General features: G+C 51.5%; 2 protein-coding genes across 2 annotated transcripts in view; both read right to left on the reverse strand.

Moving 5' to 3' along the window:
- The window catches only part of LOC143692642 (uncharacterized), a 76,997-nt gene that overhangs the window by 48,202 nt on the left and 5,787 nt on the right, over nt 1–23,008 (reverse strand). Inside the window, exon 3 of the mRNA XM_077172891.1 lies at nt 8,460–8,470. Coding sequence (XP_077029006.1) covers nt 8,460–8,470 — 11 coding nt within the window. The remainder of the gene's footprint in view (nt 1–8,459; nt 8,471–23,008) is intronic.
- On the reverse strand, nt 14,101–15,033 carry LOC129133394 (olfactory receptor 14A16-like). Its single transcript, XM_054653118.2, has one exon. It carries the CDS (start codon nt 15,031–15,033, stop codon nt 14,101–14,103), a length of 933 nt encoding a protein of 310 aa, XP_054509093.2.

Consider the following 23,008-nt stretch of genomic DNA (forward strand, 5'->3'; position numbering starts at 1 on the left):
AATTTTTCCTTATCTCGTTGCTGTTCCCAATAAATTGTTTTTATCCCAGCCCTGGATCTTTGCCTTTTGTGCTTTCCATGGGAGGCGGGAGGGCAGCGAGGGCAGCGCGGTTTTAGCGGTAGCAGGAAATTGGGGAATCCCATTGCTGAAGCCCAGCCCATGGAAACCGAGCATCCCAGCTGGTGCCAGCCCTGGTGTTCATGGCAACCACCCCTGGCATGGGGTCTCCATGGAGTTGCCAAGGGACTGAACACAGCAACAGGGGGCTGGTAATGGTTTCCATGGAAACTGACTATAGAATAGGGGGCTGGTGATGGTTGCCTGCTAAGGATCAGATTTGTCACAGGCCCTCGGTGGGGTTCCATGGAGACTTTCCAAGAGTCTCCAGGCTGTTCCAGAGCTGGAATGTCACAGGCAGGGACAGGGGCTCCATGGAGACCATCCAGGGCTTTCTGGGGATGGTAAAGAGCCCTGTGGTCAGAGGCAGTCACAGCCATTCCATGGTGACATCCCAGGGCACCTTGGGCTGCAAGGGCACCCATCTGTCCCAGGCACTCACGGGGGCTCCACGGTGACATCCCAGGAGTCCCCAGGCTGCCAAAGAGCCGGGATGTCCCAGACACTCACAGGGGTTCCTGTCATGGGCACAGTGGGAGCTTCAGGCAGCGTTTATTAGAGAAGCTCCTGTTGGGTCACGAGGTGCAGACAGGATTCCCAATAGTCTCCACAGATCCCCAAATGTCACCGTTGAGTCAGAGATGACACAGACTCAGATCAGAAGGCTAAGGGCTAAAAGCCACCCATTTTTTCAATCCTCTTCCTTTTGACCTTGGTTTTCCACAGGTGGATCTCATTGGTCATTTAATCAACACATTTCACATGATTGGCTGATAAAGACAACCCCCTTCAGTAAACAACTTTATGGAAAAAACAACCTATTACAGACACCACTTGTCGATAATTTACAATTCTTTCTCTCCAGTTTCCTAACGGTTCCCAATCTAATTAATGGGAAAACTCTCTTGCTTTCTGTGTCTCTGACCAGATTCTCATATCCACAGAAAAATACCCCCAAGGACCTCCAGGCTTTGTAATCTCCTTCTGTGAGAGGAGCCTTGGAGCAGCTGGCTCCAATCCCAGCCTCAGACTTTTACAGAGTTCATGGGTAAAGAATTATCAAGGTGAAATTTAACCTTTAGCATTTGTCCCACAGATTAAGGATGACAAAGCATATATATTTATAAAAAAATTATATTATCTATTATGGTAACGATTAGAAAAAATTATCTTAATCAGAATTGTTTACTCCAAGGTATAAGAGCTGTACCATATTATATTATATTATACTAATTTATAGAAAGCACTCAGAAGGGATTTCAAAGCAATTTTATTAAAGGAAAAGAAGCTGTTTTTAAGGAGAGATTGATGTCACTCCCACAGACCAATGACCATGGGCAAATCCCTTTGGCTCAGCCTGAAGCAGTGACCTTGAGGGGTGTCCCGACTGCAGGGAGGAATCTCCACACCCCCCAGGAAGGGAAATGTCAGGGGATGCTGCCTTTAAAATTTGGGATGGGGCTTTTCTAGTCTGAGGTTCTGCTCTGTCAGTCAGGTGTGCCCAGGCTGGGCTGGCTCAGCAGCTCTGCAGAAGCTCTCAGTGGTGTCACTTGGTTGTTCCTTTCTCTGGGGATTTTCCAGCACTGTCACAGCTTCAGCTCCCTCTGAGGATGTTCAACTTTGGGATGGAGGAGTCAGGCTGGTTTCTGCATTATTCACCCCAAAAGCAGCGTGACCCCCACCCTCCTTCATTTCCCATTGCGGCCTTTGCAAACACAGTGTTGCTGGAGTTGTTGGAGGCCATTGCAGGCAGAGCCTCCTGCTCCAGCAGGAACTGCCTTTCCTGTGCCATCAGCAGGGCAGGTCCCGCTGCAGGAAAAGCCCCAGGCCAGCCCCAGCACAGGGAAGGCCTTGGGCACAAGGGCAGAGTGCCGTGCTGGGAGCTGTGTCAGGGAGAGCCTGAGGCACCAAAGGCACCTTGGCAGCAGCAGCTGCTTGCAGGCCATGGCCAGAAGCCTCCCTTGGCAGCCCGGCCTGGTGGCCACCACTGCAGAGCTGCTGCCTCAGGGCTCATTCCTGCCTGGGCTCTGAAAAGCCACTTCTGCTCCAGGAGCCTGACTGGGAAGCCATTGGCCCCAGCACCTTGGGGACAAGATATCAATGACAAAACTCTTCATGCCAGCAGAGGCAAGGCAGGGGCAGAGGAAAGGGCAGAGCCAGGCCCAGGGGACAGGGCTGCCATGGTGATGGCTGTGAGGTCACTGCCCCTGCAGCAGCCTGGCTGCCCTCAGCAGACATTCTGGCCAGAAGCGTTGTGAGGGCACCCAGCACATCAGAGAACCCACACTACAAGAATTCTGTCACTGGGGAGGGCAGGGGGTTTCACTGGGTCAGGTTGCACAAAGTTCCTGCTCTTGGACAATTCCTGGGATGGGGAATCCACTTCTGTGGAAAAACTTTGTTTTTGCATGAAACTGCATGAAAGTTGCAGTTTCATGTCACTTCCATAATTGTGAAATATTTCCTCTTCTAACAAATGTAAATCTGCCCTAATTCAGTTTAGAGATATTGACCCTTGTTTTGTGACTGCAAGATTTGGGAGAAAATAACTTTGATCACTATTTTTCCATTTTCACAGACCTTGGAGAGGACCCAAAAATCTCCCAAGATGGGGTTTGGAGGCCTCATCACAAAACCAGCAGGTAGAGGCTGAGGGCTCTGGGCACCGTGGTGTGGAGACTGAGGACAGAACAGGAGTAGCCTGGGAGGGATTGGAGGGTGGTTTCAGAGGGGCTGGAGCTTTTGTTCCTAGTGGGAATGAGCCTGAAGAAGACGTAATAGCACCAAGGGCAGCTGGGGAGGCCCAGAGTGGACACCAGGAGAAAGGAATTTCCCTGCCAGGGCAGGGCTGTGGTGCAGCACGTCCCCCAGCAGCAGCCTGGAGCAGCCCAAGGCTTTGTGTGGGAAGGCAGGGGCAGGCAGGAGGCAGAGCTGTCAGCAAAGGAAGGGGCCAGCTAGGTGGGGCAGCCGGGGGATGCCGACAGCCTGCAGGGACAGAGGCGCAGGGCAGGGACACCGTAGGACAGCCTGGGCTGCACAGGGCACAGGGATGGGCAGCAGCTGCAAGACAGCCCTGACAGAGCCAACTTGGGCAGCACTTTGGCCATGGCTGCTGGCCCTGGGCCTGAGCCCACGAGGGGACAAGTGACCCTTGCAGGCCTGGGGCCTCATTGCCTCCTTGTCTCTGCTCAGCAGCCTGGCAGGGGCCGCCCCATGCTCCTGCCGTTGGCATTGCCCATCCCCACATCCCAGTGCCCATCCCGGGAAGAGCCCTGAGCAAGGAGGGAGGGACAGGATCTGCCTTGCCAGGCGCTGGGGCTCAGGCCTTGGCCCTTTGCATTCCTGAACCACATCCAGGTTTGCTCAGCACCAGAGACACCTTTGCCTTGTTTGTCCCCATCTGTCATCACTGCCACCAGTGTTCTGCTGTGACTAGAACCTGGGGACACTTTCTCAGTCCTGTCCTTCAGAAGGATCTATTTTATGTATAAGAAACTTCAGTGGTTCAATCTCACTTTGAGTTCTTGAGAAGTTCTTTGAGCACACTCTGAGGGACTGAGTCTGATGCACAAAGAGCACCAAAGCACTAGAGGGTCATTAAAGCCCTTGTGTCTGTGTTGCTGAGCTGGGCCGGGCTCCTGGCCCAGAGGCAGCTCCTGGCAAGGGCAGCAGAGCTGCAGAGAGACAGCTCTGGCCAGGAGCAGCTCCTGTGCACAGCCCAGCAGGGCTGGGGCACTGCCAGAGCCCCTCAGGGACACCAGCAGGGCACAGACAGAGCTCCCAGGGGCTCAGCACTGGCAGGGGCTGTGGCATGTCCCAGAGGGGGCTGTGTCACAGCAGCTCCTCTGTGGCTGTGTCATGGAGGCACAGAGCAGCTGTGATGTCAGCAAGGGGCTGTGTGACAGCCCAGAGTGGGCTGTGTGAGGTCACAGATTGGGCTATGACATCACAGAGTTTGTCGTGTGCGGTCATTGAGCAGCCACAGCATCATAGAGGGGATTCTGTGACATCACAGAGCAGGCTGTGACCTCATGGCATGGCTGTATGACATGATAGAGGGGGCTGTGAGGTCAAAGTGTGTGCTGTGAAATTACAGAGTTGCTGTATGACATCACAGAGAGGGTTTTGTGGCATCACTGAGGAGGTTGTGACAGCACAGAGCTGTCTGTGATGTCATAGAACAAGGTATGAGGTCATAGAGAACATTCTGCCATCATAGAGTGTGTATCTGGGGCATCAGTGAGTGGGTTGTGACATCACTGGGTGGCTGTGTAACATCATAGAGCTGGCTGTGACATCATAGTACAGACTGTTAAATCATAGGGCGACTTTGTGACATCACAGACACTTCTGTGACTTCACAGAGCAGCTGTATCACATTACAGGATGGCATCTCAGAGTTGGCTCTGTGACATCACAGAGGTTGTGTGACATCACAGGGGCTGTGTGAGGTCACTGGGGAGGTCACTCTGCCCCGGCCCCCCTCACAGTTCCCCCCAGAGCAGTCCAACCCTGCTCGTGCACAGCGGGGTCCCCTGTCCCCCCGGGTCCCCCCGCCCCCGGCGCCGCAGCCTCCCCCAGAGGATGTTCCACGAGATCGACCCCAGAGCCTGACACGGGGACGGGGGCCAGGGCCCTGGGGGTGGCACAGGGGGACAGGGACCCCCCGGCAGCGTCCCCGTGTCCCCCAGGGCCAGAGCCTGGGCCAGGGCTCCTTCACCCTGCTACCAACGAGGCCTTCAGAGCGCTGAAAAAATTCCCAGCAAGGGATCAGCAAAAACAAGATTTAATATTAAGGGACAGCAGCACAAAGTTCCTTGGCAAGAGTCACTGTGCTCCTGACTGGACACTTCAGGCAAACCAAGGAAACAAAGCAACAACAAAACCAAACAGAATCCAGGCAATCAAACCAGAAATGAACAGAGAACTGTCCCTGTGCATTTGTGTGACACAAGGACAGTGAGGGCAAGGATAAAAGGAATATGGCCCAAAAGCTTACCAGAGCTCAAACTTAACTGGACTTAACTTCCACCTTAACTGATACCTTAAATGTCACAATTAACCAAAACCAGAGGCTAACAGTATTTAACCTAAATTATAACCTATGACTTTGCAATTTAACAGAGGATTAGCATTTAACAGAATTTAAATCAGCTTATAACTTATATTAAACATAACAACTTAGCAAAAGAGCAACTCTTACCAGCATTTAACATCACTTAGACCTTGTGATTTAACCTTACCTACAGGCTTGTCTGATTTAGCTATCCAAGGCACTCAAACCCCTCAGAGAGCAGCATTTCTGCCACATTTCCCCAGCACGGGCACTCCTGTGTGCACACAGACACAAAGAGTCAGTGCAAGGCATCTGGGAAAAATTCCCCTGAGGGCAGGAAATGCTCCCTGTGGATCCTTTGGCATCTCCCCAGCGGGTGAAGGGTTGAGCCTGGAGGAGTGGGGGGATCGGCCCAGGCTCCGTCATTGTTGGGGATCCCCGAGTGCAGCAAACGGGAGAGTTCCCGGCTGGGAGAGGCCCCACTCAGAGGGAGTCGCTGGTCCAGGAGAGCTCCAAGGGCTCCTTTTGGAGCGCTGTTTGCAGGGCCCCAAGAGAGGGGCTTCAGTCCCAGCAATGGTTCATCCTGGCCACACTTGGCATCAACAGCTTTCTTTGGCAGTGTGAGAACAGGGATGTTGTGCCACTGAGGGAACAAAACCAGCTCCCAGGGCTGCTCCTCCAGAAAGCAGGAGCTGGTTGGGCAGCAGCAGTGCCTGGAGCAGACAGTGTTTGTGATGAGCTGCAGAGGAGCTGAGCCCAGGGGCTGTTGGCCAAGGCCGAGCCCCAAGGAGCATTTCTCAGCTGGCAGGGCGGCCTGAGAAGGGGAAGGGAGAATGCAGCAGTACAGGGCCCATGGAACCAAGGGACCATTGTGACACTGTGGGGCCCTGTGAGACCAAGGGACCATTGTGACACTGTGGGGCCTCATGGAATCATGGAGAGCACTGTGACATTGCAAGGCCTCCTGGAACCAAGGGTACCATAATGACACTGTGTGGCTCCATGGAATGTAGGGATCATTATGTCACTGAGAGGGTTCATCAAACCAAGGGTCCATTGTGACACTGTGGGGCCTCATGGGACCGTGGAGACCATTATTACACTTTGGGGTGTCATGGAACCAAGGGGCCATTGTGACACTAAGAGACCTCATGGAGCCAAAGGTTCATTGTGACATTGCAAGGCCTCATGGAACAATGGAGACACCATTAAGACACTTGATAGCCTCATGGAACCAAGGGGCCATTGTGACACTGAGGGGACTCATGGAATCATGGAGACCATTGTGACACTATGAGGTCCCATGGAATAAGCAAAGCACTGTGACACTGTGAGGTCTCATGGAACCAGTGAGACCATTGTGACCCTGGGGGTCCCCACAGAACCAAGAGGACCACTGTGATTCTGCGGGGCCTCATGAAACCAAGAGGCCTTTTGATACTGCAGGGCTGCATGGAACCAAAGGTCCAGGGTGACATTGCCGGGACTGATGTCATCAATGGTCCATTGTGACACTATGGAGCCAAAGGAGACCATTGTGACACTGCAAACACACAGGGTCCAAAGGTCCATTGTGACATTGCAGGGCTCATGGAACAGAGGAGTCATCTGACATTGTAGGTCCTGGGGAACCACTTGTGATACTTGGTGGCCTTCTGGAACCTAGGAGGAATTGTGACACTCTGGGACCCCATTGAACCAAGGGGACCACGGTGATAATGCAGGGCATCATAAAACCAATGGAACATGGAATAAGTCTGGCTGGTTTGGCCTCCCATGGACTGCCTGACTGGTCCAACTGACCTTGGCATGTTGGGGGTCTCTTCTTATCAGCTGCTGAAACACTGGGGCTCTGTGCTTTCCTTCCCAATGGAAAAGAACTCTCCTTCTCTGCCAGGTACCCATGGCCAGAACTGGGATATCACCTCCAAATTTCCGTATATCCAGGGATTGTTCCCATAGGAATATTGCCAGGACAAGTCTGGCTGGCAGTGGTATTACAAGGGTCACCTCCCATCTGTCCCCAAAACATTGGGGAAGGCTCTGAGCTTTCCTTCCCATGGGAAAGAACTGTCCTGCTTCTCCAGATGCCCATTGCTGAGATTGGACTTCCACTTCCATAATTCCCTACATCCAAAGATAGCTCCCAGACAAAATATGTCATTTCTGACAAGTCTGGCTGGCCTTGGCCTACTTAGGCTCTCACCTGCCTTCCAAACACTGGAGCTCTGTGCTTTCCTTCCTATGGAAAAGAAGTGTCCTTCTTGTCCAGGTGACCATGGCCAGATTTGGGATTTCACCTCCAACATTCCCTGTTGTGACAGACTGATGGAGATTGTGGCTCAAAGGAGTTTGTGTTTGGGGGAGGAAGGGGCAGGTCCAGCCTTGCCCTGCCCTGGAAGCCCAGCCCAGCCCTGCCCTGGAACCCCAATCCCCCCAGAGCCTCTATCCCAGCCCAGCAGTGGCTGCCAGTCCCTGGCCCAGCACAGGCAATGCTCCACAGCCACCTCTGCAGCCCCAGCCCAGCTCCTGAGGGACCAAATGAGCCCAAGCCCCACCTGGGGGAAGGGCCCAGGGAGACCAAGGGGTATTGAAGGCTGACCACAAGGCAAGCACACATCTTGACCCTACCTCCTCTTGGAATTTCCATTGGAACAGTGCTGGAATCCAGGAGTTGGTAGCTGTGTGTGTGATTCCCTGTATCTTTCCTATTCCCACTTGTAAAATTTTGAGCAACTTAAAATTGAACAGGCCTAGAATTTGTGAAGTTGAATGGCACAAATTAATGCTTTGAGAAGTGTTTTCTGTTGATTGAATGTTGTAATAAACCTTTTGCCAAAGTTTCTCTGATTTTCTAAAGTTGCCAGTAAAGGCTGTTTGGTTGTTTTCAACTCCTGAGAATCTCTTGTTGGTATTTCTCCAGTACATACAACTCAGAGTAGACAACTGCAATTATTTTAAATGTCTCCTTGAGAGAATTGTTTGGGGAATGGGGGTCAGGGCTTGTGTGTCCTGCTTGGCTCAGCCCAGGCAGGGCTTTCCCAGCCACATTCCACACTCCATTGCCCAGCTGGAGCCGCTGGTGCCTCTGAGTTGTGCTGCCCCAGCCCCAGGGACGCTCTCCTTGTCTGCCCATTCCCCCACGGTCTCTGGGCAGGGATGGCCTCACTGGGGGCTGCTGACATCCTCAGCAACTTGGAGGCTGCTGCTGAATTTCACTGCTCCAGAGGCTTGTTCAGCCTTCAGCTCTTCAGTGCAGGAATTCAGTGTCCCAGGGCTCATGAACATTCAGAACACCTGAATAAGCCAAGCCTCTGGGAATCATTTGATTTAAGTTTCCAAATCTTCTGTGGTTAATTTGACAGATTTCAGTAGTGTATTCAAAGTGAATGTATTTTATTTACAACAACAGTAAGAAAAAAAAAAAGATTTTTAGGTGCTGTTTAGGGTTTTTTTTTCCTGTTAATACATTGAAATGTGCAATCTCCAATTGACACTGAATCCAAGTAACTCCTCAAGCAGTTAAATAGATATGAAAATCGATCAGACTCTGTCCCTACCCCCGCCCCACCATTTCCCCCATCCAAGCCCTGGCACTCAGAGCAGCCTTGTGCAAATCTGAGCTCCCTCCAGCCCAGGCTGCACCTGCAGCTTTCAGCTCCTTGGCTCCAACTCCCACCTGCTTTCCTTGGAGAAGGAGCTGCCCGAGACACAGAGGGATGTTCATTTCTTGTCAGCCAACAAAGCCAAGGGAAGGCACAGCTCCATCAAATGCCAAAGTCATTCTTCTCCCTGGCTGTGCCCTGCTCCTGAACCCCACAACCTGTCCTGTTTCCTTCATCCCTGCATTGCCAGGGACTCTCTGGGACAAGGGAGCTCTGCTCTGGGGATGGAGGGAGGTGCAAGTGCCACCACTGGAGTGGGAACCACAACTCATCAGGTTTGTGTCCTTTGGGGGTCGGGAACTGGTGAGACTCAGGGGCACAGAAAGTTTCTCTTCATGGCCAACAGACCATGGTTGAACAGGAATTTAATAACAATCTCGCTCTTCCCTGAGCTATGTACAACATCCCAGCAGTGAGTCCACCATCCACAAGGGATTTCCATCCTAAAAGTATTTTTAGACAAGCATGGTTCTGTGATAGATATAAACACAATCAACTTCTTGTATCAGGATGCTCATCCTGGAGTAGGGGCAAAACAGCTCCAACAATTCCTGATTTGCAAAGCTATCAGTGGTGGATGGAGAAGGGAGGTCAGGCTGCTCTTGGTGTTGAGGAAATGCTGAAACCAGCCTGACTCATTTCATCTCCTCCTGTCCTGGCTGATCTCCCCTCTTTCCCCTTCCACCCATTGGCTTTTGTCTCCCACCAGGCCCCCGGTGAAGAGCCTGGCTCTGTGTTCTCCATCCCCTCCTCGCTGGCACTGCCAGGCTGGGATGAGGAGCCCCTCAGCCTTCCCTGCTCTGGGCTGGACAAGCCCAGCTCCCTCAGACTCTGCTCACAGCCCAGGGGCTCCAGCCCCACCTTGGAGGCCCTTCCCAGACCCTGCTCCAGCTGCCAGACATCTTTCCTGTCCTGGGCAACCCAACCCAGGCCACAGTGACCTGGATAATCCCCGTCCTTGATGTCCTGGTCACACAGCCCTGGCCCCTTGTCCCCATGTCAGGCTCTGGGGTGGATCCTGTGGAACATCCTTTGGTGGAGGCTGTGGCTCCAGGTGGGCCGGGGGGATCCCGGGGGACAGGGACCCCGCTGGGCATGGACAGCATTGGACTTGTTGGGAGAAACTGTGAGGGGGAGCTGGGGCCGAGTGACCAACCCAGTGACCTGACACAGCCCCTCTGGCATGGCACACAGCCCCTCTGGGATGTCACACAGCCCCTCTGGGATGTCACAGCCTGCTCTGTGAGCTCACAGCCCCTTCTCTAATGTCACACAGCTGGTCTCTGATGTCACAGCCAAATCTCTGATGTCATCATCTGCTCTATGATGTCAGAATTCTGCCGTGTGGCGTCACAGATATGGCCTATGATGTCATTGCTTCTCCATGACCTCACATCCCCCACTCTGTGATGTCATAACCCACTCTGTGACCTCATGTTACCAGATGATCAATTGCCTATACCAGGTGAGCTGACACCTGGAGCTTGTTCTCCACATCCCCTGGCCTATGGAAACCACACAAGGCCCATTGTGTGAGAAGGGGAACTGGAAGTTCAGCAGTCTCAGGGTCCTGCCAGCTCAGCCAGGCCCACTGGAACATTGGGGTCCACGACCACCAGGGACCACCAGAGAGACCCCCCAGGACAGAAGAACACATGGGTAAAGGGGAGGGGGAATATGCTAATGATTTTGGGGAAATGATTATCATATGTGTGTTTAGTCCAAGAAAATCAATGGATATGTGAGCAAAATACAGAAAATAAACAGAAACTCTCCTGTGCTCAGCATTCACAGCTTTGGGTGGAGCTCTCCCCCGTGCATCCAGCTGAATAAAGAATGCTGCTTCTTAATGCTACATTGGGGCTAAAAAGAGTTTTCTCTTTCACTGAATTTTTGGTAACACTCCCACTGCCAAGGAAAGCTCTGTCTGCTGCTGTTCACAGACAGAGAAGGGCTGGGGGCAGATGTGGGGCTCAGAGGCTGCCTGGGGCACAGTGACCATGAAATAATCAAGTTTTCAATGTTCTGTGAAAGAAGGAGGGGCAGCAACAAATCTTCTACACTGGAATTAGGAAGGGCAGACTTTGGCCTGTTTAGGATGCAGATTTGGGGAGTACCGAATCAGGTACTGACTTTTTTAAAGAGAAAGAGCCCTTTAAAACAAAGGGGTCCAGGAAGGATGGACACATTTCAAGAAAGTAATCTTAAGGGGGAAGAGCAGCCTGTCCCACTGTGGCAAACAATGAGCTGGTGAGGAAAAGGACTGGCCTTGCTCCACATGGAGCTTTTGTGGGAACTCGGGAAAGAAAAGGATGCATGAACTTTGACAGAAGGTCAGGCAACTTAGGAAGTGTTTAAGGATGTTGTTAGGTTATGCAGAAAGAAAAGTTGAGATGTGAAAGCTCAATTAGAGCTTAACCTGGCCACTTCTGTGAAACGCAATAGAAAATATTTCTATAAATAAATTAATATCAAATGATAAGGTAAGAAGAACCTCTACTCTTTTTTGAGTGCAGTGGAGAATACAGTAACTAAAGATAAGGAAAAGGCAAAGCTACTTTACACTTGTTTGCCTCACTTTTCAATATTAGGGCAGGTTGTCCTCAGGACAAGTGTTCTCCTGAGCTGGTAGTTGGGCACAGGGAGCAGAACAGCCCCCTGGAATCCAGGAGGAAGCAGCTGCTGACCTACTGAGCCACTCAGATGCTCACAGGTGTGTGGGATCAGATGGGATCCATCCCAGGGGGATGAGGGAGCTGTGGATGAGCTCCCCAAGCTGCTCTCCATCATTTACCATCAGTCCTGGCTCAGCAGGGAGGGCCCAGAGCACTGGAGGTGCCAGGGTGAGCCTATCCCCAGGAAGAGCTGGAAGGAGGAGCTGGGGAACTCCAGGCCTGTCAGCCTGACCTGGGTGCCTGGCAAGGTTATGGAACAGATCACCTTGAGTGCCATCACAGGGCACCCACAGGATGGCCCAGGGATCAGAGCCAGCCAGCGTGGATTTCAATATCTGCATTGATGGTCTGCATGAGGGGATTGAGTTCAGCATCAGCAAATTTGCAGATGACACCAAGCTGGGTGTGAGTGTGGATCTGCTGGAGGGTAGGAGGGCTCTGCACAGGGCCCTGGACAGGCTGGATCCAGGGACCAAATCCAACAAGGTGAAGTTTAACCAGTCCCAGTGCCAGGTCCTGCACTTTGGCCACAACAACCCCTGCAGCACTACAGGCTGGGGACAGAGTGGCTGGAGAGCAGCCAGGCAGAAAGGGACCTGCAGGGACTGATGGACAGCAGGCTGGACATGAGGCAGCAGTGTGCCCAGGTGGCCAAGAAGGCCAATGGCTCCTGGCCTGGATCAGGAATGGTGTGGCCAGCAGGAGCAGGGCAGGGATTCTTCCCCTGTGCTCAGCACTGGTTGGGCAGCACCTCGAGTGCTGTGTCCAGTTCTGGGACCCCCAATCAAGGAAGGACATGGAGGGACTGAGCGTGTCCAGAGAAGGGCAACAAGGCTGAGGAGGGGTCTGGAACACAAGTCCTGTGAGGAGAGGCTGAGGGAGCTGGGGTTGTTTATCCTGGAGAAGAGGAGGCTCAGGGGAGACAAGGCAGTGTCAGGGCACAGGTTGGACTTGATGATCTCCAAGGTATTTTCCAACCTTGCTGATTCTGGGATTCTCTGAAACCACCCTTGGAGCAGTTGCAGGATGAGCCCTGGGCCTCCTCTTCAGCAGCTCCAGCAGCCCAGGTCCCTCAGCTTCTCCTTGCAGCCCCAAAGCCCATCCTGTCAGTCCTGCAGAGCCTCTGCAGCTCCTCCTCATTGCCCAGAACAGGGAGCCCCAGAGGCAGACACAGCAGCCCAGATGTGCCCCCCTGGCCTGGGGTGCCTCTGGCAAGGGAGCAGCAGCAGGCACTGCAGGAGCCTGCAGACAATTCCTGCAGCACTTGTAGGATGATCCTGCTGCCCAAGGGACGTTCCCATGGTGCCAAGTCAGGAACTGCAATGGGGGGTGGGGCCAGAGAGGAAAGGGCAACCAGGGATGGGCTGTTTGCAGGGAAGGGAACAGGGCTGGGCAAGAGGAAGAATTCTGAACCACGGAAGAGTAAAGAAAGCAGAGGTGAAGGAAAGGAAATGCTCAGGGCAGTTTGGGGGTGGCTGCCAGGCAGCCCTGGCTCTGAGCAACAGCGTCTGCAGTGGCACAGGAAACTCCCAGCTGATGGGAACAAACTTTCTGGCTGAGTGCAGAGGCCAGGACAAAGCTGAGTGGTTTCCCTGGTGTCCCCCAGGCCTTGCTGGCCCCAGGGGCTGATGGCATTTGTGCTCCCTCAGGTTCATGTCCCCACAGCAACAGCATGGGGGTGCTGGCCCTGCTGTGTGCAATGCAAACAGGGGCTGCTGAGGCAGTGCTGCCGTGTCTGTGCCTGCAAGGATGGGGCACCTGTGTGAGCTGGGGGAGAGGCCAGGGCTGCAGAGGGGGGATGTTGTTGGCAGCTGCATGAGGACGCTCTGGGACGCTGCCCTGGGCTGTGCAGCGCACTGGGCATGGATCAGCCCCTGCTCTGCTGCTCCTTCCCGTCTGCCCCAGGGCCCTTGCAGAGCCCCAGCCATGCTGTTTGCCCCCAGCCTGCCCACAGCCAGCCTGGGGCTGCTGACGGGGGTTTCTGTGCTGAGCATTGGCCTGGCCGTGTTCTTGAGAGAGCCTGGGCAAGGAGCCTGGAGCCCCCAGGGCCTGGCCTGAGGCGTCAGCGCTGCCCCAGCAGTGCCCATGGCCTGTCCCTGCTGCAGCCCCGGCACTGCCACCCCCAGGGCTGTGCCCGGCCCCGAGAGCACTCAGGCCCTGCAGCAACACCAGGGCCACCAGGGCAGCGGGGCAGGGCCACGGCAGCAGCACTGGCAACACCAAGTGCTGCTGCTGCTGCTGCTGCTGGGCACAGCTGCTGGGCCAGCACTGATCTGCCCCAGCTCTGCACACAGACATTGCTGCTGCAGCTCCAGAGAAGGCAACAAAAGGGCATCTCTGCAGAACACTCTGCTGGGACATCCTTTAGTTCCTTTAAAGGCACCGAGAGCACAGCCCCTCCTTGACACAGTCTGTGGCCACAGTGAAGGTGGAGAGAAACAAAATGAGAATTGGTACAAACAGTGGCTTTTTATTGTGGACAATATGAATACCTAAAACAAAGGAAAACATGCCATCACAACCAAACCCACCTGAAATATCAAATATGACTTCTATTGCAAGTGATTTGCAGAAATTGGCCAGCACATTAATGTCCCTGAAAGCATCCAGTCATCAGTCTCCACACTGCAGCCTTGAGCTCCTGGTTCCTCAGGCTGTAGATGAGGGGGTTCAGGGCTGGAGGCACCACCGAGTACAGAACGGACACTGACAGATCCAGGGATGGGGAGGAGTTGGAGGGGGGCTTCAGGTGAGCAAATGTGCCAGTGCTGATAAACAAGGACACCACGGCCAGGTGAGGGAGGCAGGTGGAAAAGGCTTTGTGCCGTCCCTGCTCAGAGGGGATCCTCAGCACAGCCCAGAAGATCTGCACATAGGAGAAAACAATGAACACAAAACAGCCAAATGATAAACAAAGGCTAACTACAATAAGCCTAAGTTTCCTGAGGTTGGAGTGTGAGCAGGAGAGCTTGAGGATCTGTGGGACTTCACAGAAGAACTGGCCCAGGGCATTGCCATGGCACAGGGGCAGGGAAAATGTATTGGCCGTGTGCATGAGAGCACTGAGAAAGGCACTGGCCCAGGCAGCTGCTGCCATGTGGGCACAAGCTCTGCTGCCCAGGAGGGTCCCGTAGTGCAGGGGTTTGCAGATGGACACGTAGCGGTCATAGCACATGATGGTCAGGAGGGAAAGCTCTGCTGAGATGAAGAACATAAAGAAAAAGAGCTGTGCAGCACATCCAGTGTAGGAGATGTTGCTGGTGTCCCAGAGGGAATTGTGCATGGCTTTGGGGACAGTGGTGCAGATGGAGCCCAGGTCAGCGAGGGCCAGGTTGAGCAGGAAGAAGAACATGGGCGTGTGCAGGTGGTGGCCGCAGGCTATGGCGCTGATGATGAGGCCGTTGCCCAGGAGGGCAGCCAGGGAGATGCCCAGCAAGAGGCAGAAGTGCAGGAGCTGCAGCTGCCGTGTGTCTGCCAATGCCAGCAGCAGGAAGTGCCTGATGGAGCTGCTGTTGGACATTTGTTGGGGCTGCACATTGGCACTTGTTCATGGAGAAAGGACAGTGACAAGTCAGGAGAGGCTGCTTTGGGCCAAACCTGGGCCATTCCCTGCAGACTGCCCCGCTGGGACTCACCCACCCTTGTTCCTGCTCTGGGAAAACCTTCACCCAGGTCCCTGCCTGAGCTCCAGTTGTGCTGGCTGAGTGTGCCAGGAGCAGCCAGGCGTGTGCATGGGGGCTCTCGAGGAGCCATCCCTGCCCTACTGTCCTGGGTTTGTGGCCATTTGGCAGAGGGACAAGGCTGGATATTCAAGATTTGTCAGGGGAATCACTCCTAATGCAGACAGACTTGGTAGCATCTGCACTCACAGTCCTATAGGACATGGATGGCAGGAGCTGGTTTAAGGAATTGTCTTCCTACCCACACATCATTCCTGGCTCTCTGAGGTCAGAAATCCCCAGCATTTCTGCTGCACTCAGAGCTTGCCACTGAGAGATGGGAGAGGCAAAGGATTCCCTGTGGCTGAGGGAAGGTGAGGGGCTGCATGGGCTTGTTCCCAGCTGCCCTGGCTTTGCACCTTTGGCTGCAATCAGAGCACAGTCACACTCCCAGGTCACCCTGGGATAAACCAGACCCTGCCCAGAGCAGAGGGATCCCTGAGTGTCTCACCCTCTCTCAAGGTCTCTGGACAAGGTCTCAGCACCCCCTTGTGCCAAGGACACTCACGGCTCCCTGGGCAAACCCAGCAGCATTTCCTCAGCTGTGGCAGCTCTGCCCTTCCCCGTGGGACATTCAGGGAACTCCCAGAGGCTCTGGCACAGATCTGCACCCAGGAGGGCAGCTCAGAGCCTGGCAGGGCACAGCAAGGAGATCCCTGGCTGTGCCCATGATGGGATCTCAGGGAGGGGGCTCAGCTCATTCCCCTTTGCCATGGACTGCTTTGCCCACAGCCCCACAGGTGCCAGGGAAGCTTGGACACCCCATTCCCATGGACAGCCCTGCCTGGCAGGAATGCCAAGGGCAGTGCCTGACTCAGCTGCTGCAGATGCCAGAGCCTCCCTGAGAGCAGCAGATAACAGTGCCAATGTCAGGGCAGGGCAGAAGCAAGAGCAGATGTTGTGGTGCTGTGCCTGAGAGGGCAGGGCAGAGACAGCCGGGCACTCAGGACAGTGTTCCCGTGCCCAGCTGTGCCCGGCACCTCCCACACACCAACAGTGCCCTCCTGCCCCAGCCCTGCTCTCTTCAGCCCCCTCTCCTTCCCTGAGCATCTCCCTGGGCCTGGACATTCCCTCCTGAGAGGAGCCTTGTCCCTGCCAGCGCTCACAGAGCCCATCCCAGCCTGTGTGCCCTGGCTGGGGCCCTACAGAAACCTGCCTGTGTGCAGGGCCCTGGCTGGGGCAGGCTCTGTGTGCAGCTGGGCAAGGGCAGCTCAGGAGAGCCCTGCTGGGCCCTGCAAAGGTGATGCTGCTGCTGTGCAGGGCTGAGGAGTGGCTGAGGGCCCTTTGGGAGGCTCCCAGCAGAGACACTGACCACCCTAAGTTACAGTTCTGGACTCTCTGTAAATGTTCAGACATTCCTTTGATGATCCTGTCTGTCCCTTTCAACTCAGAATATTCTGTATCTGATTACAATTCCTGTTCTGCTTCTCTCATCCCCTTGTTGTCTATAATCAAACGAGAAAAAAATAAAAACCCTTGCAACAGTGTTAGAACAGTAAAGTAAAAACCAGACATAAAATGGAAGCTGTCAGGTGTCCCAGTGGGGATGGGGCACACCCGGCCCCTGATTTCAGCAATTTATTAAGGTTGATTAATTAGGATATTGAACAGGAACATCCAATAGGAGATTCAGTTGCCCCAGTTACACATCCCTGGCTCAATCCATTGGAGTAGGTTCAAGGGCTTCTTTGCCTTCACTTTTTGTTGTGACTGCTCACATTCTGGTCAATAAAAAAGATGTTTTTGTAGGTTCTCTTCCTGATAATAGGACTATTTGATAATAAGACTGATAATAAGACAGTATTTCAGGAATGTATTTAGACAGTCAGCTTATTTTTCTAAAATCTAAGAGAAAGGTTAGGAAACGTACTAGTGTTAATTAAGGATTATAATTATATAAGTATATAATAGTAGTTTAATATAGTTAATTAAATATTTAATAGTGTTAAGTAAGGATAGTAGATTTATAACTATATAATACTGATTTACAAAGCTATGAATTATATCAAAAATGTATAAAAAGCAATAATCTTTTTGCCATCACCCCAACTTTCCCATCCTTCTCCAGGCAGGAAATTGAAAACACTCTCAGGAAAGCTCATGATCTTTACAGCAATCCCAGGCTTACCTTCTTTGGGAAGTGCCCTCTGCAGCTGTGCCCAGGCTGGTCTGGAGCTGGGAGCAGCCCTGCCCCACCCAGCCCCTCTCAGCAGCAGCCCCTGCCCTGCTCAGGGTGGCTCCTTCCCCCCAGAGCTTCTGCCCAGCGCTGGGAGCAGCTGCCAGGGCTGGCTGAGAGCTGTCCCTGGCAGGCAGCAGAGTCCCTGCCCCAGCACAGCGCCCTGGGCTGCAGGACCCTGCTCTGCAGGACAGCCCTGGGCACCCCTGGCTGCTCTGCACAAGAGACAAGCAGAGAATGTACTCACAGGCTCTGCAGGCATTGGCATGTTCCAGCTTGAGGAGATGGCTCCAGGAGCTGCAGCTGCATTGTCCTGCAGCCAGAGGTTCCTGTGCCAAGGGCTGGCAGTGATTGTGCCCCAGGCACTTCTCAGCTCCTTCCCAGCCCTGACTGATTGAAGCTCTCTGTGCCTCTGTGCTGTGCCCGGGCTGGCTGCAGGCAGTGCCCCAGCCCTGCTGGGCTGGCACAAGAGCTGCTCATCAAGAGAAATGTGCTTTTGAAGCTCTTCTTGGTGAGCAGGAGCTGCCTCTGTGCCAGGAGCCCAGCCCAGCTCAGCAGCACAGACACAGCACAAGGACTTTAATCAGCCTCTGGGGCTTTGTGCTCAAGCCCTGAACATCAGTCCCTGAGAGGCAGCTGAAGAAACCTCTCCAGAACTCCAAGGCAGAATCCAACTCCAAAGTTTCTTGGACTTTTAATGGGTCCCAGAGAGGGACACGACTGAGCAAGTGTCCCCAGGCCCCAGGCAGAGCAGAGAACTGCAGGCAGTGATGACAGGTGGGGACAAAGAGAAGCCAAGTCTTGGTGCCCTGGGGCACAGCAGGGTCTGTGCCAGCAAGGGCTGGGAGGAGACACCTTGTCCTGAGGCCCTGGGGCCTCCTGGCACAGCCCCAGCCAGGCTGGGCACTGTCAGCCCCTTGTGCTGCCCTCAGCATCCCCCCCTAGCCCACATCCCAGTGGCCTCAAGGATCTGCTGCAAGGAGTCCCTGGGGAGCCTTGCTCAGCAATGGCCCTGGGGGCTCCTTCATGCTCCCTGCAGGGACTGCAGGTTTTTCAAAGGACTTGGGGTTTGGCTTTTGCCTTGCAGTCTCTGAGAGCTTTGTGCAATCATGGCCTTGAATTATCTGCTGTAATTAGTCCCTGGAGAGGCTTTGTCAGGAACAACATTCAGTGGGGCTCATTAATACTTCAGGGTACTTCAGTTATTTTAAGGTGCTTGGTGTTTCCCTTTTGATACAGACTCTCTGAGAGGTTTGTGCATTATGGCCCCAATTATCAGCTTTAACGAGTCCCTGGAGAGCTTTGTACTGACACTCAGTGGGGCTCATTAATGTCTTGAGATACTCAAGGTTTTTAAGGTACTTTATGGATTTAAGAATACTTTTAGTTACTTTTAAGGATTTTCCTTCCCACACTGAGTCTCTGAGAGGTTTTTGTGCCATCCTGGCCTCCAATTCTCTCCTCCAAGGAGTCCATGAGGAGCCTGTGTTGGGTATCTTCCCCCTTTCTGTTTTACAACAAAGATGGAACTGAAAGAATTTTGGAAGACTTTCTAAAAGCATCCAAACAAACATGGGACAATTAACAATGCAACAACAACCACTAAGAGAATTAATAGTCCTATTTTAGCTACACATCATCCAACCCTTTAGTTCCATGGATTGGAAGAGTTTATTGACCCAGTCTTTGTTTTCCACTTGAAGCTTCTTGCACCCTTCCTTCAGTACCTGAATGCTCTTGTGGATTGACTCGCTGTGGCTGGAGAGGTTCATGCAGCACATGCCCTCAGAGTCTACACAGCCATGCCCATGTACCTGTCGGGTCCGTGGAGGAAGAATAGCACTCAATATGAGTGATCAGCAATTCCCAAAGTTTATTGATAGTTCACACACATTTATATTGGTGTTAATGAAGCGTATACATATTGCAAAGCTGAGCTCATTATTCGTTAATTACTCTTCGGGCAACCATGCCACTTCTATTTTCTTATAGTTATTTTGTTATTACTTTTACCTTCTTGTGGTTATTCTGCTGAAGCTATCTCCATATTTCTGTCAAAAGATCCTCTCCCCCATCCTCATGTTGCAGCAAGGTCACATCAGTCACTGACTGCTGACTCCTACACTTGCTTTCTTCTATCTTAATCAGCAGTATCATGTCTGCATGCCCTTTCTCTGCTAGCCAGCTGTCCACAAAGCTCTCCACATTTCCCCCGTTTTTCTGTTGAACAAGCATGGTCTGATTAAACGCAACAGATATCATCTTTTGCACCATGTTCTGCAGGCATATGCAAAAGCACGGCAAAATTAATACCACTAACAAAGCTATAATGCCCACTATAATGCTGACCTTAACAATAGAGCATAACCATGATCCCAGGCCTAAAGATTTGAGCCATCCATCAATACCAAGGCCTGATTCTACCTGTAGGTTCCCAGTTAACCTCCGCAACTTGGAGAGTTGAGAGTGAACAGACTGTGCATGATCAGAAAGATTCATGCAACACATGCCCTCAAATTCTTCACAACCATGGCCTTGTGCAAGTAAAAGAAAATCATTTGCAGCTCTATTTTGAAGTGTTGCATGGCGAATAGAATCAACGTCAAGCAAAAGACTAGAAATTGCTAAAGAAGTTGCATTTGTTTGTTTAGCAAGCTAACACTCTAACTTATTTAAAATAGCATGAGCACCTGCTGCTGATACCCCTGGAGTTAAGAAAGATGCTGCAACTATGGCCGCTGGGGACCAAAACTTTACATCGTCTCGGCAATCAGCTGCAAATGCATGAGCCATTTGTCTGCCTCTACGATGGCGACGGCTCATGTTCAGTATCATGGACATGTTGGGTGTAAGTAGAGACAGCCATCCAAGTGTACATGGTCCCCCGTGCAGCATTGATGGGATACCGGCCCAGGCATGGTCTCCACATATTAGGAAATATCCTGCTGGCAATTGAATAGGGTCATTGGATGAGACTGACACTCTCTTTGTTGTATAATTGCACCAGGCCGATGCATTTCGATAGACAGCCATGCTAGAAGTTACAACATTAGAGTGGTTCTTGACTGACAGCAGGCTTCTATGGTTAAAATGAATGCATGCATCTGCCATCACTGACCCTAACAACTCTAACTCTTGGGGCTCCTGTGGTGCTAGAGGAAAGCAGGAAATCCATTGATCCCAATTGTTCACACTCATCCTAGCATTGCTGGCCTTGCAAGTTGGCACATGTAAAGGGCACTGCCAGGGATCTGCTGGTAATCCAACCAAACAAGTTGTGAAAGGATTGCCAGGAGAAGACAGTGACAGGCAAACAGTCTCTTGTTTGGTTAAGTTTGCCAGGGTGACCCATATGTTAGTCTTGGGCTGAGGTGGGGGCCCATGCCTGATGGTCTACACTGTCCCCAAAGGAAGCAAAAATTAATAAAGCAACAACATAAAGTTTCCATCTCATCTTGATTTTCCCAGGCACCTTTTTGGGCCACTCGGCCATCATGTCTGTCACAAACTCTTAAGAATGTCTCTTTCTCCTCAGCTTCAGCTTCTTTAAGTTCTTCAGACAATCCTCTCACACCTGGTTGGGACCCTGACCTCCCAAAATAGGACCTATCACGTTTGCTTGTGCTAGAGGAATATTTCTACCACACAAGTGGAAAAAATATACTGTAGCCAAAATACCACTTTTGAAATGAACAAATAGTTTAGATGCCTGATCTGTGTGAAGCCTTTGTTTCAGTGAAGTCTGATATATCAACAAAGTCCTTCAGCATCTTGGTTAGACACAGGAAACAGAGAAAAATTACTCAGAACTAACTCACCTATAAAATATTAAAAAATACAAATCAGATGACGTGTTTTAGATCACATGTTTGAGACAAATAAGCAGTGTAGAATAACTCATGTGCTTGTGAATCTCCTTATGCAAAGCCAGTGAAGAACTTAACACCTGAGAGACAAGCTACAGCTCACACTGGTTATTTTCAGAGGGAAAAAAATATAAGAAGTGATGGAGAAGTTACAAGTTAAGTCGGGTGCTTAGAGTATTGTGGGTTTGCTTTAAATTGAACAGGTACAAGAAATATGTTTCTAAGTGCAAAGGGACGTTAATGCTGTGGTATGATTTTTAAACCCATCTTCTCTTTCAGATTAAAATGTAAATTAAATAAGAGAATATTTTAAATAACATATTGTGTTCTCACTTGGACAAAGAAAAAGGATAGCAACTTAGTACAAAATATTCTTTGTTCGATGTTACAGGAAAAGCTAAGCAACAGTTTTCCTGTAGACTAAAATCATTATTCAAACAATAGAATGAATGTTTTCTAGGCCTCAAACATCAGTGTTTATGTTTTATGTTTTAAAAGTCAATTGATGCTTGAACAGTAGGGATTAATATATTTTTTTGGTAATTATTTATCAGAATTGTCCACAATAATAATAATAATAATAATAATAATAATAATAATAATAATAATAATAATAATAATAATAATAATAATAATAATAATAATAATAATATTAATATTATGATTGGAAGTCTATTATATATTTTAGTATCTGTTTTGAGTGGGAGTTTTTTTGTTTTTGTGCAAACTAACATTCAGATTAAATTATAATTCTAAATGTTACATGACATCCAGTCCAGTTTTCTAAACATATAAATATGTACAATGAGTAACAGTTGTTTGGATTTTCCTCCTGCATCTGTGTAAGCAGTTATAGCATCCGATAAGGGCTTTAGTGATCTTTTTGGGCATTGAATCTAACCCCACTGTCCTATCATGACCTTTTTTGAGCAAATCAGTTAAAATATCAATTTTCTGAAGAAGGGTTTTATCTTGTTGAAGTGGAGGAGATATCCATTCCAAGGCCCGTATCTCCCCCGTTTTTCTGTTATGCTGAGTAAGTGCACCCAGTAAAAATTTTGGTCCACACCAAACTGTCAGCTGTACAGGGAGGTCGAGATCACGTCTCCGAACACTGCCTTGTGTAACACAGTCCAATATCTGCTGCAGTGTCTTAACCTGTTCAGGGGTTATACGAACAGGCTGTGCTGGATCAGTTCTCTTTAAAAAAGGTCAAAGTTCATCTAACAGTTCATTGTTCGATTTGCATAGGTGGAAAAAGAGTATACAGCATAATAGAAATCTCCCCTGTATAATCAGCATCCATTATTCCAGATAAAACAAATAATCCAATCACTGTAGCCAAGGAACGTCCTAAAAGCAAAACTCTCATAGGTAATCCATCAATAATGAGTTGTCCTTTTACCCCAGTTGGAACCTTTTCTGGGTGAGCAGTTATCAGGGTTACTGTCCGCTGCTGCTGCCAGGTCCGCTCTGTGGCTCTTGGCGGTGGCGGGCTAAAGGCAGGTCGAGCCGAGGTGGTGACAGCTGCTGCTTGCGTCCGGGCGCAGGGAGCTGGTGGCCGGGAAGCAGAACTGTGCCGGGCAGCCACGGGGCGGGCGGACGTCCCGGAGCCCGCTGCTCCACGGGGGGTGGGAGACCCGTCCTGCCGCCCCCGCCCTCGGCTCGGGGGTTGGGGCGGCTGCAGAGCGAAGCGGGATGGGAGGCGGCCGCGCTGCAGCTGTTAAGTCGCCC

Source organism: Agelaius phoeniceus, assembly GCF_051311805.1.
Source record: "Agelaius phoeniceus isolate bAgePho1 chromosome W unlocalized genomic scaffold, bAgePho1.hap1 SUPER_W_unloc_2, whole genome shotgun sequence".
Classification (NCBI taxonomy): Eukaryota; Metazoa; Chordata; class Aves; order Passeriformes; family Icteridae; genus Agelaius; species Agelaius phoeniceus.